Source organism: Hemicordylus capensis, chromosome 3, assembly GCF_027244095.1.
Source record: "Hemicordylus capensis ecotype Gifberg chromosome 3, rHemCap1.1.pri, whole genome shotgun sequence".
NCBI lineage: Eukaryota > Metazoa > Chordata > Lepidosauria > Squamata > Cordylidae > Hemicordylus > Hemicordylus capensis.
The window spans coordinates 207,502,976-207,520,833 of record NC_069659.1 but is presented as its reverse complement, the minus strand read 5'-3'; the positions used below and the strand labels follow the sequence as shown (position 1 = coordinate 207,520,833).

At 42.5% G+C, this 17,858-nt stretch overlaps 1 protein-coding gene across 6 annotated transcripts in view; it reads left to right on the top strand.

The window, feature by feature from the left end:
* The window catches only part of DLG5 (discs large MAGUK scaffold protein 5), a 159,871-nt gene that overhangs the window by 95,142 nt on the left and 46,871 nt on the right, over nucleotides 1-17,858 (top strand). For 5 of the 6 annotated variants that reach the window (XM_053307496.1, XM_053307494.1, XM_053307492.1 and 2 more), the window contains exons 7-15: nucleotides 267-579; nucleotides 2,504-2,734; nucleotides 3,843-4,027; nucleotides 4,844-4,969; nucleotides 6,258-6,390; nucleotides 8,281-8,408; nucleotides 13,727-13,902; nucleotides 15,865-15,968; nucleotides 16,948-17,040. In XM_053307496.1, the coding sequence (XP_053163471.1) occupies nucleotides 267-579; nucleotides 2,504-2,734; nucleotides 3,843-4,027; nucleotides 4,844-4,969; nucleotides 6,258-6,390; nucleotides 8,281-8,408; nucleotides 13,727-13,902; nucleotides 15,865-15,968; nucleotides 16,948-17,040 (1,489 nt within the window). The remainder of the gene's footprint in view (nucleotides 1-266; nucleotides 580-2,503; nucleotides 2,735-3,842; nucleotides 4,028-4,843; nucleotides 4,970-6,257; nucleotides 6,391-8,280; nucleotides 8,409-13,726; nucleotides 13,903-15,864; nucleotides 15,969-16,947; nucleotides 17,041-17,858) is intronic. The other variant, XM_053307495.1, reaches the window with a different exon arrangement.

Genomic DNA, 17,858 nt, shown 5'->3' with positions numbered 1-17,858 from the left:
TGAGCTAGATGCATCAAGGGTCTGACTCAGTATATGGCAGTTCCATATACTCCTGTGTTCCTATGAACTGTGTGCCCCTTTGGATGTTAAAATGTAGATATCCCCGCCGCTCCCATTCCTTATTTTATACATGAATGGGATAGACATGTGATTAAAGCATTGTAGCTGCTCCATCATAATCTAGTTTAGCCCTTGTGGTGCCTTGGCTTGAAAACAAAACAAAGCATCAGTTGAAGGGACTGCTGTTACCTTCTCCCTCTCTTTAGGTTTGAGACAGTGCAGCAAGAACTGAGCAAAGCTACTGCCCAAAACAAGGAGCTGCAGAGAGAGATGGAACGGTTACAGTCAGAGGTGACGAGGTTTAAAACGATGCAGCTGAAGGCGGTGAAGGATGCAGAGAAGTATAAGGAAGAGAGGGACTCTGTATTCAGTGAGTACCGTCTCATCATGAGCGAGAGGGACCAAGTCATCAAAGAAGTGGATAAGCTTCAAACAGAGTTGGAGCTTGCGGAATCCAAATTGAAAAACACATCCTCAGAGAAGAGAGTGGCTAGTGAAGAAATGGAAGCTTTAAGACAGGTAATGTATTATCAAGGCACTTTACTGTGGTAGGTAAGGTTTAGAGTGAGCTTAATGTTGTTGCCTGTGTAAGCTCCTAGACAATACACCCAAGAGAAAATTCTAACCTCCTAGTGGGTGTATCCAGCTACTTGCCAGGAAGGCATTGTTTACCCTGAGCAAATGGGTAATCAGAAGACTGTGCTTGAAGCATAATGTGTCCTACTTGTGGCAGAGCTCTGTCAAACTATTACTTAAATTCATTTAATGATATTTTTGTACCCCATTTATGAAAATATCATAGTTGTATTCAGAATCTAAAATAACAAATACTACAATAATACAATGCAAACTAAAAACCTAAGAATAACAAAAATGCAGCAGCAAGAAAAAAAGGAAGGAAGGAAGGAAGGAAGGAAGGAAGGAAGGAAGGAAGGCAGGCCTGCTCAACTTCGGCCCTCCTGCAGATGTTGGCCTACACTCCCATAATTCCTGACTATTGGTCACTGTGGCTGGGGATTATGGGAGATGTAGTCCAAAAACAGCTGGGGGGCCTAAGTAGAGCAGGCCTGGCATAAAGCCTAGTTCTCATTGTGGTGGTATGTCTGGGCTGTGGATTGCAAGTGCCGTGTAACATGATGGAAGGCTACTTAGTACAAAAAAAAGAAAGAAAAAACACCCTGCATTCCATGCAATCAGATAACTAACTTGTTTGGGACAAATTTGTACTAGTCCTCCTGACATGCTAGTGGAACATACCACCAAGCCCCCACTTGTAATCTGGTTAAGACCAGACACAAGTTCATCATCTAGGTGGGCCTAGATTTAAATGGCTTTTGTGGGGTTCTTCCTGCCCTGGGATTTGTATGACAGAGTAAACTTCAGTACTTTGTAACACTTCAAAGGGAATCTCCTTCTACTCTTTAAATTCTTATTTTTTGTTACAACCAAGATGTCTCCTATTCCATTTTTTATGCATGTTCTTGGTTGCTCTATAATTACTTGACAAAACTGGTCTGAATGAGGTTTCTTTTTTATTGGTACTAGATTTCTCAAATGTTTTGAACTTCTCTCCCCCAATTTTATCTTGCGAACTGATATAGCAGCATAGTGATTAAGAGACTGAGAAATTAATCGGGAAGTCCCCAGTTTGGATTTTGCCTCTGCCAAAGTCATTTAAGTGACCTTAGAAAATAGTAATAATTCTATATTTCTACAAAAGACCTTTCTGGAGAAAATGCAACTTCTTATGATTTGTTAAAATACAAATTTCCATGTTTCAATCAGCCTAACTGAATATTTAAAATATATCAATCTGGACTTGACACAATATATGGAAAACAATCTGAAATAAAATACTTTTAGTTTATTTTAGTTGAGGGAGGGAGCGCGTACTAGCCCTCACACAACCCTAGACAACTCAGCTGGATGTGTACTTGCAGAAGCAATGTGGGCAGAAAATAACCGCTTCTTTGCCAGACATAGATCTTCAAAAGTGTTTTGTGTTGTAATCTATTGGATTCATGTCGAGTCTTTCTCTACTTGCGCCCTAGTCGTCTGCCTTGTTGCTTCAAATGTTTTGACAAGTTTCAGTGATTTGTTTTATCTTATATAGGAATGCCCAAAACCTAGCTTAGAAAAATGTACAACAGTGTTTACCAAACTAGAATTTCTCCAGCCAAAGTGGATGCTGTGTTTTAAAATTCTATAGAAATTAACACACACGGGTGCACACACTTGCAGATACCACAACCAGATCTCCAGTTCAGCCCATAGGTACAATGGAATGCTTACATATTCTGCTTAAAATTAAAATATTTATTAATTGCATTTAATATCTGCTCAGCGCTGTTCCATTCCTTCCGTTTCGAAATCTGTGTGCATTCATCAAAAGAAATATTTTCTATTACACTTAATGTGCCTACCAGTGATTATTTCATTTTAGGAGCTGAACTCTGCTCTAGTGGAACGAGATCGTGCAATCTGCGAAAGGAACGAGCTCTTGGAAAAGTACTGCCATGAAGTGAAAGACAAGGCTGAGGCCCAGAAGGAACTAGATCAAGCATGCAAGGATATTGAGACAGTGAAGGAAGAGAGAGATGTGGCCAGAAAGGAAAGAACAGAAGCCATCATCCAGAGGGACCATCTGCTGAGAGAATACTATCAAGCTCGCCAGGTACAGCCTTGCTTTGCAAATGATGCGCTATCTCCCAACCTATTCAAAGACTGCTCTGTGCAATCAGTTGTTATAGGAAAACCAATCAATAACATTTGCTTTTTTGCACAGAGGTCAAAGGAAACTGAAAGCAAGGACAAGAATGTTGTTGAAAATACATTTTAAATTGTAGGATTGGACTCTATTTGCTAGGGGTTCCTCCTCCCACTCTTCCCCATATATGCTTTGTTTCACTGACTATCCAGTAACTCGCAAGGATTGAAACTGAATGTAAGTGCATTGACTTGAACAGGCTTAGGACTTGATTCAACGTGTATGCTGTTTAAGTCAATGTTGTTTAAGCTATGCTGTTTAAGTCAATGCAGGCTTTATCTCTTTACTTCAGTGAGCTTTCAGTGCGGCCCATTTTTGTTAATAATTCCAAAGGAGTGCTCCCAGACTCTTTAAAATTCATTACTTAAAAGGAAAACAAGTTGTTCTGGTAAGAACTAATCTGCCTACTTTCATTTAACTATAATCTTAATTGATAATTACTGTGCTCACAAGTTAGCCCACTTCAGCCTTAAACATTCACACATCCGCCATCTTGAATTGGGTGGATGACATCATCACAAACTATGCATTTGAGGTGTCCCTAAATGTCCTTACAACTGTACCAAATTTGTTCCAAATCGGTTAGGAGTTCACAAGTTAGCCCACTTGAAACTTATTTATTTATTATTTATATACTGCCCTTCGTCGTAAGACCCCAGGGCGGTGAAAAAAACCTTCAATAAATACATTAAAACAGGTCAAATGTAACTAAAAAATTTAAAATAACAAGGATGACTTGCTCTCTTGCTTAAAGTTATAAAATTAACTTTATAAATTATCAAAGTTGCTGAAAGGCAGGCAGAGTTGAACCCCTGGAGAAATAGTGGGACAGAATGGGGGAAATCCTTCATCCCTATAGTTGGCATCCTGCTGAATGCACCTCAGAACTACATCCTTTAAAAGCAACAACAACAAAACCCAGTTTCTGTTAAAAGTTTTTAAAAAAACAAATCTTAAATGCAATCTTCTCCTACATATTATATTGAATCAACTGTACATAATTGCACCTTCTCAGATACAAGATTCGGCTACACTGGATATAGAAAGAGCTAACAAAGAAATTGAAATGCTCAGGAAGCAATATGAGGCAATGTCGCAGGAGTTAAAAGAAGCTGTCCAGGAAGCAGAAGTAGCAAAATGCAGAAGAGACTGGGCCTTCCAGGAACGCGACAAGATCGTGGCAGAAAGAGAGAGCATACGGCAAGTGACAGATGATCCTAGTTGCAGTACCCAGATGTTTTATTTAAATTACAAAGCAGTAAGAATTGTTGTTTAAAAAAAATCAGCTTTCAACTACCGTTAAACAAGAGAATTCATGTTAACTACAGTGTGTGAGTGAGAGACAGACTCACAATGGGCACAATCCAGCCATAGTTAAGTACAAAGTCCTGTTGCTTTTAATGCTAAACATGTGTTTAATTTTTCCCTGTAGAAATCAGTGGGGCCTTCAGGTATTCAACTATAGTTGAATTAATAAAACATACAAAATAAACTCAATGAGAGGTACCTACCTGTAAAATGTACCTCACTTGCCAATAACAAATTAAGTATATAAGCAGACCAGAAAATATTCTGAAAGTTGGAGGTCTTCCCAGCACTGTAGCAGACATTTTCCATCACCTGTGCACATAATATATCCCTTAATGTTCCAGGCTTCAAAAATAAGAAAAAATGTATAACTGCATTAAACAGGGACTTGCTTTTGGGGAAGGGTATCTTGATGCTTGGTTGCTGTGTGGTTCTGGCAGCCTCTGGGATAAACCGGGCACCCTGAAAAGTACCCTCTGATCTTCCAAGTGGCACACTAGAGTTGAGAGGCATATATGGAGGGAGCAATACTATAGCCATGGGACTTGGCCCTCCAGTCAAACTAGTTGCTGGCCAAAGTGCTACCTCTTTTTCTCCTCAGTATCTGTTCACTACCTTTTCCCATGACCCAGTGAGGATGCCTGGATTAATGTCATTTCATAATGCTGCATTTCATTTCATTTCATGTATACTCCTTTACTTTTGAAGGACTCTGTGTGACAACCTGAGGAGGGAACGGGACAGAGCAGTGAGTGACCTGGCTGAGGCTCTTCGCAATCTGGATGATATGAGGAAGCAAAAGAACGATGCTGTGCGTGAATTGAAAGAACTGAAGTGCGTTATAGAAATTCCTCCAATGTGTAACTTTGTATCTCGATATTGTATGTCAGTGTTTCTTGCCTGAGCTCTTTGGATAAAACAGGCTGTGCATTTAAATGCACACATATGCATTTTGGTTTGGGTGTTTTAATTGCTGTTAATCAGTGAACATGGGAAGACACTGCAGTACAAAGTCACGTAGTCAGGCCCTTAGCTAAGTTGTCTTGATGGGGAAAGCACTCAGCTACATAATAATGAGGGTAGTTATATTTGTCTGCAGAGCAGGCATGCACTGCTGTTCACTTGGAGTGACTATCAAGTGCCTCAAGGTGAATATTTAAGTTCCAAGGAGGATTTGAAGTGGGGATAAAGTAGCACACACAATTGTCATTGGGTAGCATGTTGGCTTTTTATTAAATGTATTATGTGTGTATTTAATTTCTAACCCAGCTTTGTATTAAACTGGTCCCCAAAGTATAGTGGTGTGCACTGACTGTTTGATGTGGTTTGGTCCAAATTTGGACCAAATTGCGCCAAAGTGAACTGGTTTGGCTGGGACAGTCAGTTCGACGAAGCAGTTCACAATCGAAACTCTTGAATTGGCCTGGTTTGCGCCACTATACTTTGGTTTGCAAGTGGACCGGTTCTGTGCATCCCTACTAAAGTAGCTTAGGAAGAAATGCAAGGGGTTCACATACTTCTCTTTCCCACTTGGTTCTCTTTAAGATTAGAACAGTAAGGGAGATCTAGTGGAGCCAGCAGTGAGGGGAAGGGGCGGAGCAGCTGTGTCGACAAGAAGAATTGGGTTAGGCAAGTTTTCAAGGATGCGCTAAAGGGGTTTTTATTCACTTTTCTAAATAAAGAGGCTGCAATACTATGCATGCCCAAGGTGCTTCAGTTCCATTGACTTACACTTCTGGATTGCATCTAGAGTCTTAACTTTCTCTCAGCATCTCTTTAATATCTACCTGTATATTTCTCTAAGGTGTACCCGTCGCTATTTCCACGCGTGGCAGCTCTCGCAAGAGTTTGCGAGTGAGCTGCCGGCAGGGGGAGAGGAAAGCAGCAGCACCGGACAGGCTTGTGGGCGGGGGGAGAAAACGACAGTGGCAGCTGGTGCATGGGTGGGGGGGACAGCAAGGGTAGGCAGGCAAAAAAAAGGCAGTGGGCGGGTGGGGGAGAAAATGGAGGTGGCGGGTGGAGCAGGGGGGAGAAAACGGCAGCAGCAGGGAGAGAACTTAAGGATTCAAACAAGTATAAACTGTCTGTGTCTTGAAACACTTCAGTGTGCCTCTTTCTACAGAGAGAAGATGGAGAATCAGTTGGAAAAGGAAGCAAGGTTTCGGCAATTGATGGCCCACAACTCTCATGATTCAGCCATTGATACGGATTCTCTGGAATGGGAAACAGAAGTTGTTGAGTTTGAGAAAGACAGGGTAAGTCTAAGGGCCTGTGAAGCTGGCCACATGTTGGCTTTTATTTGTTTAGTACATTTATTTCTCACCTTTCAAATGCTTAGGAAAACTCAAGGCAACTTAATAGTTAAAAACAGTAGTCAACATCCAGGCTAAATTGGTCATGATCAAGTTCCATTGAGATTAATGGAGCATCAGTTAGTCATGATGTATCATTGTATCAACTTGTATCATTGATTATTTTGGTGCTTAGTCATGACTAACTAGTCTGGATGGTATCCAGGATTTCAAAACAAGCTAATAAAGCAGCTCAGAGAATATAGCAATCTCAGCAGCCAGGAGAATAAAAACTAAACGCACAGCAAAAAAAACCCACCAAAGCCAATAGAGCCACTATCTTAAATGCAAACAACAAAACTTTGAGCAGTCCACCAGCTAAATGCCTGCCCAAATCAAAACGTCTACAACTGACAATGAAAAACAGATGCAGATAGGACAAGATGTTCCTTCCTGGGCAGGGAATTCCAGAGTCTGAGTGCTGCTACCAAAAAGGTCCTGTCTCTTGTCCGTTTCTTCAGCTGATGATGGGACTTTCCCAAGAGGCTCCATGGCCTGTTTGTAGGAGGTCAGGCAGGATTATATGGGTGGAGACTGTCCTTTAGATATCCTTGTTCTAAACCTTTTAGGGGATTAAAAGTGGTAACCAGCACCTTAATTTCCATTCAGAAACAAGTGCAAATTAACAGTAGAATTGTGTGCGTCACAAAACTGGCCCTGTCTAATTGCCTTGCACAGCATGTAACCCCTGCCATGTGAGAGAGCTCCTTTTCCTCATCTCCAGACCCACCCACCCCCTACCAATAAAATAAAATAAATGGGGGGGGGATAAAAAGGACACACACAAGGGTGGAGAAACCACTGGGTGCCTTAACCTTCCTAGTAGCTAATTTATCCTAGGAATTGGGAAAAGAAAGAGCAGGGGGAATTCTTAGGATGAAATCAGGAGCAGGATTAGTAAATCTCACCCCCCCCCCACCCTGCCTCTTTGCCCCACACACAGCAAATCATCTCCTCCGGAGCTGCTTTGCTTAGAACAGTCCTTGCTGTCTTATTACACATTTGTGTATAATAATATCATTAGACTTGCTTAAGTCTGCCACCATTGATTTTCAGTGCACTTAAGTGTGACCCTAACACTATGCTTGATGCTAGTTTATAAATGGCATAGTCATAGGACATAGGAAGCTGCCATATACTGAGTCAGACCATAGGTCCATCTTGCTCAGTATTGTCTACACAGACTGGCAGTGGCTTCTCCAAGGTTGCAGGCAGGAATCTCTCTCAGCCCTATCTTGGAGAAGCCAGGGAGGAAACTTGGAACCTTCTGCTCTTCCCAGAGCGGTTCCATCCCCGGAGGGGAATATCTTATAGTACTCACACTTCTAGTCTCCCATTCATATGCAACCAGGGTGGACCCTGCTTAGCTAAGGGGACAAGTCATGCTTGCTACCACAAGACCAGCTCTCCTCTCACAAAATGGCATGTTTATTCCAGAAAAATCTAATGTCCTTCACTGAATGAAATGCAAAAGTAATTTACCAGCCTCATTGGGTTGTTTTAAATGTGAATTGCTGAAGTCTGAAATGTCTACATTTATACCAAGTATGTAAAAGCCAAGGAGATGATAAATACTATTATAATTTGATCAGGATTTTGATAACTGGAGCAAAAGGCTAAACAGTTGGTCTGCTGGATGAAAATAAATGAAGCAAAAGCTTTGAATGTAGCACAGCCATAATTTCTGAAGATTTATTCTTCAAGATATAAAGGCACAGTAAAACAATTTCCCTATTTACGTTGTGCATGTGTACAGAATCACTGCAGATAACACATAGCATTTCATGTCATTAGGAAGATATGGATTTGAAAGCCCTTGGTTTCGATGTGGCTGAAGGTGTGAATGAACCCTATCTTCCTGGAGACTGTGGAATATTTGTTACCAAAGTGGATAAAGGAAGTATTGCAGATGGTCGATTAAGGTAAGGAATTGGTAACTTGTTATTCAGTTGTCAGTATTTACTAATGAATGTCTAGCCCTGTGAAGACAAACAAGAAATGGAGGGAGGGGGAAGATGGAGGTAAGGGATTGTGCATTCAGAGATCATGCATTAAGGCCCCTGGGCAAATGTTTTGCTCAGTGTGGAGGCTGGGGTTACACTAACAAACATGGACCTGATGCTCCCTCTATGTATGCATTCTATGCAGTTTGACCATTGGCTTCTTTGAAAGGACATGTTGAGGGGGTGCTGTTTTGCTCCTTGGGGACATTTTAGACCACGGTTATAAAGCAGGCATTTTCCCAAGAATGTCACAATCACAGGCTTGAATACAGAGTAAGGCTTGGATATACTAGAACACACAGGGCATTCCCATGTGACACAGAACATGCAAGATGGGCATGTGTCTGGGTGCTAATAATTAACCTCTGCTATAAGCTATAATGGATATTTAAATTTGTGTACTAAACTGAGGCATGGGGGAAGAGTGTGGAGGGTGTTAAGGAAGAGAGAGACAGACTTCAGTCCAAACAAGATCAGGCACAGAAGGAAGATAAGACCAGTGAGAGGATCCATAGGAGGAGTGGAGGATAGAAAGAGACAGACCTGTTAAAAGCTCAGGAACAGAAAGTGAGTTGAGACGATCAGGAAATCCAGAGGGAAGCAGGCAAACGACTCAAATGAATTTGGAGAGAGGAAGTGGATTGAGTCAGTTTGGCAGACTGGAGGAAGAGCAGAGGGAGAGGAAAGAAGAAACCTGGACAAGTTCAGGGAGAGAAAGCCAATTGAAGGTAGTTCAGAGAGGACCAGAGTGGAAGTGAAGGACCAACACAGATAGATTTGAGCAAAATTGGAGAAGGAGAGCAGTTTAGGTGGGTTCAGAGGACCAGAGAAAGGAGCAAGTCCAAACAAGTTCGAGTAGGGAAAGCAAATTGAGCCCATGTGGAGAAGGGAGTGAGTTGGAGAGACAGAGAAACTTCAACAAGTTCAGATAAAAAAGCTAGGAAAGAGTGGTGAGACCCAGCTTCATTCTTGGGTGGGAAGGTCGCGGCTTGGCTTTCTGGCTAGGGGGCAAACTTCAGGGCAGAGCTATGTAATTGAAGGGGGACTGTTGCATATTGGGAGGTGAGATTGACAGAAGTGACAGTCCCTGTGTCACCAGTGGGCCTCTGATAGGCAAGTGGATAAGTATTGGACAGTGTTCCCACTAACAGGGGTTCCCAAGTGTTGTTGACTACAACTCCCATAATCCCCAGACAAAGGCCATTGAAGCTGGGAATGCTGAGAGTTCTAGTGAACAACATCTGGGGATCCCTGTTAGAGGGAACAGTGGTGTTGGACCTACACGACTGTGACCCATGATGTAGGGGTCTGGGTGGCTAGAATCACTTGAATTAAAAGGGACACTAGAGTGATACTCTTGGCAGGGAAAAATAATCTAAAATCCATTCCAACTCAGAGATTTAAGCCTAAGAGAGCCCTTCTGACTACGGTCTGCACTCTGAGAGAGAGAGAGAGAGAGAGAGAGAGAGAGAGAGAGAGAGAGAGAGAGATCCTTAGGAGGAGGCATAAATCATTCTTGGCAAAGGCATCTATGCCATCCTCCAATCTGACCATGAATCATGAGATTATGGTCTTTGGAGCTGACTGTCAGGTTCAGGGTCCCTATGGGGACTCTCTTTTTATTCTGATGAGGAGTTGACCATCCTCCCCACAGGGAAAGGGGCTGTTCCCCTTTCCCACCTTTGTTGGTGAAAAATAGAATTCAACTCTTCTAGCCTGGCTGATTGGTACCTGCACTTCCACGTGTATGTGTGTGTGTGTTTGTGTGTATGCTCACACACACACAATGGGAAGTATGGGTTGGGGTTGAAAAATAGAAAAATCCCAGGAGCAGAGGAAGGAACGGGGTTATCCTTATACTTACCTATCCAGTATGAAGAGGGGGAAGCTGGGGTCTCAGCAGAGGAAAATGCGGTGCAGTGATGACAAACAGAGGGGCTGGCAGTCTTGAGAACAGGTTCCAAAGACTATATTCCTGGAGAGGGGCTGGTGGACAAATTTATAGGGTGTGAATTTGTGATGTGAATTTTAAAGCAAGGCTGGTGGGGGGACAGGGAACCTCCGTGGACCCTCCCCCCGCCACATTAGAGAAGCTCCCCAGAGAGGGTAAGTTAAAGATTTTTTTAAAAGGTCATCGAACCCCAAAACTGGGGGGAGGAATCTGTGGGGTAGGGGTTGGCTCAACCCCGAACCTTCGAATGAAACCAGTTCAACATTGAACTGGTTTTGTTTTGAGCCTGTTTCCACACCCCTATAACAGACATAAGCTTTTCTAGATCTAGGTGCACATATGCATACAAATATAATCTGAGAATAGTAATGTGCTTAGTTATTTTCTGGAGAATAGAGTTCTGAAAATGGGAAATTTAGCCACAGAATTTATAGAAGACATGCATATATTAATACTTTGTAGGTTTCCACACATCTTGCTATACAGGTTTACTCTGCAACTGAGCCTCTCTCTAATCTTGCTCTGACAATAATTGCTACAAAAAGATTTGTTTTAAAGTACCTGTTAAGAGACAGTTCTCTCTTTCTCTCCCTAAGCCTTCCTTTTGTAAAATGGGGATAATACCAACCTACTTAGAACTATTGTAAGCAATGGCACAAGACAATGTATATGAAGCACTATGAACATTTGAAATGAACAGTACAATGCTGCTTTGATTACTATGACTACTATTACCACTAATAATAATAATAAAATAATGTCTTATTCTGGGTTTAAAATTGTAAACACTTGCTCTAAGTATTTTTCTCGCTTTACCTTTAAAATACAGGTGGCACTCTTTACCCATGGAGGTTCCGTTCTCCACTACAACAGTGGATAACGGAGTTGTGGATAACGAGGCATTGTGGCAATAGGAAGGGGCGGGGATGGGTTAGGTTCCTGTAGGCTGGAGAAAAGGATGAAAAAACCCCCAAAAAAACCCAGAAATGAAAGTGCCCTACCATGCTCTGCAGGTCTCCAGCTGTCCATCAATACCCCCCCCCACCAGTTCCAAATCCACAATTTTTCCATGAAAAATAATGGTGTGTGTGTGTGTGTGTGTGTGTGTGTGTGTAGAATTGCTTTTAACAAATGAGCCACAAAATGGCTCCTTTTCTCAAAATGGTGGCTGGAAATGACCTTGGGGGGCATTTCCAGCCACCCCAAAGCCACGTATATGTGGGTTTTAACCCTTTCATATCTGCGGATATTAAGGTCAGGTGCCTAATCTCCGACTGCGAATTGTGGTAACGCGATTAACGAGGTCCACCTGTAATATGTTTTTCATCAGAATTCTATATACTTATGAGACAGTAAATGTTAAGGTTTCTTCGTTTTGCTTATATACTAGCAGTAAACATGCATTTGACTTAAGCACCCTCTTAAGTGCCTTCGCAGTGATTTTTCTGTGGATCAGCTTGCATTCCAATTGGGATCCAGCCTAAAGGATTCACACTGTTATATGTAGGATATATGTCCAGTAACATCTGCAAAGCTTTTAGCAGAAATAAATGCAAAACAAGTGCTAGATGTGGGAATCATTTGAGCCAACCATATGTAATTAAAGGGAAAAGATTTAGGGATACATTTAAAGGGATACAGAAGAGATTGTTTTATTTGTACATGGCCAGCTGTTTCACATAGCTAGACAAATCAAAACCAGTGCCAGCATATTTAAAAGAAGTCAGAAAATATTGTGCGTGTGCAGGAAGAGAAGGGCCCACCAAGATGAAATTGTTGTCAGCGATTGTGAAATGCTCTCTAACAGCCAATGCTGTTTTGAGCTGAACCAGCTTGTAAGTCAGAGCTGCTCTTCATCAAACCTGGAATGATAGGATGAATGTCTTGTCCTCTTCTGGCTCACAGAAATACAGCAATTCACTCAGTGAACATCTATTTTGCTTTATTCACTTCAAATGTTGTTACAAAAACTGCAGATCTGCAAATACTTATGCTCTTACTATAGCCTTTGCACTAGCCTGGCCCAGTTGCAAGCCTTCCAGCAGAAGAACAGAAGGGGAACCCTGTCGGTCAAACCAAAAGTCAATTTAATCCAGCATCCTGTTTCCCACCTGACATGGACCAGGACCTATTGCCACACCAACCAGGGTCAGACAGTGATAGTTCTGAGGACGAGGCTCCTGGCCCCCAGGAGATACCTGCACAACCCGGGCCAGAGGCTCCCCTCTGGGAACCATCCATATCCCCAGCAATATCTCGACCTAGTGGTGAGAGCTCAGAGGACGAGAGAACCGAAGAGGCACCAGGTCTGGAAGAGCTACTACCCGCACCTTGCCCTGAGGATATACCATTGCCCCCGTCCTCCTATTCGAAGAAGGACTGTCTCTTCTCCAGAGACTGAAGAATCACCCCAGCTCCATAGGAGTCTGTGATTTAAGAAATAGAGCTCAGCCCTTTAACTAGCCATTGTCTCTGACAGTGTGAGCAATACTCACCAGCAGGGCGATATAAGAGCTCCATCTGCAGTAAGCAGTTGCTGAAACATTGTTGCATAGGCTCCGTGTCAGTTGTACCCAGCTCGCCTTGACTCCTGGTTCCTGATCCTTGGCTTCCCCTGACTACGCTCTTCACTTGCTCCTGAGAACTGACATGTATTCACTCCCCGCTTTCGACCCCCTGCTCCTTTGATTACGCCTGATGTCTCCTCCCGAGTGGTACCTCAGACTACAGACTCTCACCCCATGCAGAACACGCTGCCACCGTGACCAACCAGATGCTTCCAGGTAGTCCACAAACAGGATTTAAAGGCATCCCACTTCTGCGTATACACATGGGGAGTCCTAACACTTCTGAATTTGCTGAAATTCTATCATTTTTCAGTTATGTCATCAGATTATTTTTCACAGATATCAAAAATGTGTTCCAGAGACAAAAATTGTTAACGAGTATATTGCTGCTTTGGAAGCTCTTTATATGTGCTGCGACCAAATGCTGATTTGGGAAAATTACATACTGTATGTGAAATGCAGACCAATGTTTTTTGCAAAAGACATTTTCTCTGACGCTTGTGTTGAAGAGGAAATATGCTGCAGTCCTTAAAGCAATCCTTAACATGACAAACTGTGTGAAGATGACTTAGCTGTTTTTCTGAAACAGAAAAATGAAATAATCTGTCGCATCATGGTGGTATTATGTGGCTACATTTTGTCTTGGGTTAATGATTGCTTATATGCCTGTGCAGGACAAACTGAAAATGACTTTCTTGCCTTTTGCTCTAATTTATCAGAGTGAATGATTGGCTGCTGAAGATAAATGATGTGGACCTTACTAACAAGGACAGAAAGCAAGTAATAAAGGCGGTACTTAATGGTGGAGGAATTATTAATATGGTTGTTCGCAGAAGGAAGTCCTTAGGAGGGAAGGTGATAACACCTCTGCACATCAATCTTTCTGGCCACAAAGGTACTTGAATGTATGCCTTTTAAACTTGGTGAAAACATATTAACACACTTGGATGATGATGAGTGCCCAGGCAAAAGTATGTCTACTGGGATATTCAGTTCTTTCCCGATTGAAATGAATGAATGCTGTGCAAGATTACATTTGTGCAACATTTTCCTAGTGTACGTTCCTGTGATCTCATAGTACCCTGCTAAAGAGGAGGGTTCCCACTGCATTTCTCTGTGATTACAGCTCTGGCCTTATCTCCTTCCAATCAGGCTCTTCTGGAGAGAAGTAATTCCACAGTTGTGGCAGAATGACCTGTCCTCATAGGAGGCTGCTTATTCCATCTCTTCATTACTTTCTGTTCTGGACGTGGTTCCTTACAAACAGGGGTGACAGATGAAACAGTAAGCCTGTTTGCGGGGTGGGGGTGGGGAGACAGGAACACTATACCCATGTACAGCATTCTTGAGTCTACCTGGAAGTTCTGCCACTAGCTATGACATGCCATGCAGTTTCATCCTCCCCAGGTTGCTCATAGTTCTGATGTTTGAAGAGGCAAGTGTGTAAGTGTGATTGCAGTCATTTCTGTGAGCACAAGGCTGCGGCGCCTCAGCCTGCTCATCAAGGAAATGGCCACAAGCAAGCTTACGGTGTTTGCCACCTCAGAAAAACGCCATTACTGTGAGCAGCATGGCATGGATGAGGCTTGTGGCATGTTAGTGCCAAAGGCAGATCTTTTCAGCATGCTCAGGAATGCTATACGTGGGTGTAGCATTCTCTCCCCCATCCCCCTGGTCTGAACAGGGCTATTAACTAGCACAAAAATGAAGCAGGTTGGCTCATCAAAGAGGAGATAACTCTTCTCCATCATACTCTCTCAAAGTAAACATTGCCTGGTCTAAGTATACCTCCAATTTTAATTCTGAAAAAGTGTGCCTTGGGTATTAAAGGTTTGGGAAATGCTGGTTTAGGAGCAAAGTGTTTGCTCCACTGCATTTGGATAGAAATTGGGCTATTTAAGAAGTTTGCTTCTTAGTCTACTTCTTGGGCCATCCTCACAAACGTTAATTTATTATTAAAGTTAATTGGGGCTTTCTCTCCTCGTACACCCTCAATTGTTTTTTGCTTACAAAGTGGTAACCTTATAGTTAGGGCTGTATATGCTGAGATTCTGTGGGAGTACAGAAGAAGTAAAATATGTGGTTTGGGGCGCAGAGTTCAGGTTCTGAAAACCACAGTTTCACAAAGCCTAGATATATGAAGAGCCCTTAAAATTTCCCTTTGCAGAACTCAGCCTTTCAGGCAGTCCCTCTCCATGTTCATTGCATATGGAGTCAAAAGGAGAGAGTCGGGCAGTTTTTGAAGCACTGTTACATTATACCCCAATGACTGGACCACTGGAGGGCAATAAGTAGGGAGAAGTTGCTTGCCTGAAGATTCTCCTTCTGTTGGTTTGTTTACTTGCCTGACAGCAGTTCAGCATCCACCCTTTCCCCTCTGGGCACCAAACCAATCTCCTGGCTTTAAGTGTTTCATTGCTACATCCGCAGTGTTTTGCTTTAGGGAGAAAGGGAAAGGTACTTCCTAATCTGGCCCACTCCTCATTCAAAGGAGCCTGCCTCTTAGTGTGTGGAGAGGAGAGCACCCCACTGTCAGACAAACTAGTAGAATTCACAAGCAAGCAAATTATCTGGTATATTGAGGTTTCATTTAGATGTCATGACTTATAGGCCTTGTAAGAGCCAACTTCCATGAATTTGTCTAATTCTTTTTAAAGCCATCTTTTATTATTAATTATTATTATTATTATTATCTAAACCTGTGGCTTAGGAAGTCACTTTTTCCAGAAAGTCTCCTTTCAGAGCACTTGGAAAAAATGTAAGAGAGACATTCACCCAACTTTTTAGTGAGCTTGGTTTGAGAAGGTTGCACTGCATGTATGAAAGTGAACAAATGCGTCCGTCTTCTCAATTTCAGATAGTGGAATTTGTCTAGAAAATGGAGTATTTGTTGCTACTGTAGTGCCTGGTAGCCCAGCTGCCAAAGAGGGATCCCTCGCAGTGGGAGACAGGATAATTGCCGTAAGTCACTTTTAATAGCTCAAAGTAATCTCTTTTGTAGTTTCAGGACATCTGTAGTCTCAATTCACTCATCATGCCAAACTGTAGTTTTGTGCTACCCATAGTTCAGGACCCAAACCATGATTTGAGCTTCTAAACATACAGGCAAACCATGGTTTGGAGCGGTCCGTCTGTTTTCATTTCCCATGTGCTCAGTCCTCCAGTCTCTAGGTGCAGTAGTCTTGGAAGGTGGAGCAATGACAGTTGTGATAGTTTAAAACCATACTTAGCACAAATCATGGCTTACAAACTCACTTCAGACTATGCTTTCTGATTTTTTGTGCAACAGCAAGCTATGATTTGCCAGTTCAGACTTCAAAGCAAGGCAATTAATAAAGCCTCTTTAACCATGGTTTGTGCCAATGTGAAACATCGTATGTATTTTGTTTTATAGCCAATGTGGCATATGGGGGGGGGGGGGAATCTGCTTTTCAGTCTGAACCCACATCTTCTTGAAATCCAGTTGTGAAACCCTGTTTGTCAAGATCTTTATACTTGTTGCTTTTCTGAGAGCATATGGCTCCCTGAAAATGCTGGTTGGTCAATTGGGAGCCAGCCTTGAGCCTGATACTAATCAGGTTCATTTATAACTATGGTTACAAATGCAATTCAAGTCATTGTTACCATGGCTTATCATGGTTCTCAGGAAATCTAGGTTAGTACAGGTGCACATGCAACTAGAAATACCAGTGAAGAGTGGAGGGAGGCAGGAATTCACTTTAGAGGGATGAAGAGCACAAACCCCCAAGACTTGCTCTCAGTTTTGTTATCCATTTTGTAGAGGAGTTCAGTGTAACATCTGCACCAGATCACTGTGATGAGTGTTTTCTTGGGACAGACAGACATTTATCTTTATTGAATGGAGGCCAGCCAAGGTGGTTGCATGCGATTAGCTTTTGCATAAGTAGGGAGTTGTTGATACGTTATCCTTTTGTTGCAGATAAATGGCATTGCACTAGATAATAAATCATTGACTGAATGTGAAACTTTGCTGCGAAACTGCAGGGAGTCGCTTACACTTTCATTAATGAAGGTGAGTGTGGAGAGGAGGTGAAAGTGAATGAGTGGTACATCTCTCACCTAAAATAACTGTTTACACATCTCTCCTGCATAGTTATTAGATATACTAGCATCCTGCCAATTGGACAGGCAAGAGGGCACAAGATGGGGAGGGCTCAGGTCCCTCTTTCCTCCACCACTTCTGCATCGCCCCTACTTTTATACCTTCGGCTCTTCCCAAATGCATCTCTTGCTCACATCTCCAGCCCTTTTATCTACTCTCCTGCTCCTTGTCTCCTTCTGGAGCTAGTATTTGTGGCTGCTCTCAGACACTTTGAAAGTTACAGCACTGTAGCTCTGTCGACCTGCCAGAGCTGCAACATCATCTTCTCTGCTCTCTTCTTTGCTCCACTGTCCTCCTTGATCATAGAGGACTCAGTGCATAGGTGGGCTTGGTGCTGGCATTGGCACCAGTCAGCCTGTGCTTGAAGCCCAGCACAAGAAGGGCAGGGTTGGAGGTAGGAGGGCAATGGAACTCTATTCATGCAGCACACACAGCTCTTATATCGTCCACCTACCCAATGCTGTGTTTGATGCTCAAGCAGTCATCTGTACCCCAAAGGAGGAAGCCTGTCTATTAAAGGTTGCCAACCCTGTAGAATGGTCAACATATTTCTAGCCCCTATGTTTGCAAAGATGCATTTGAAAGTGTCATGGCAAAAAAAGGGGGGGGGGACTTTAGATAAACATTTGCCCTAACATTATTCTCATCTGTCACTTTCAAGACTATTTCAAAGCTGGTTGACACCTTTTACATTCAGAAACAACTATTTCATAATAAAACTGTGGAAT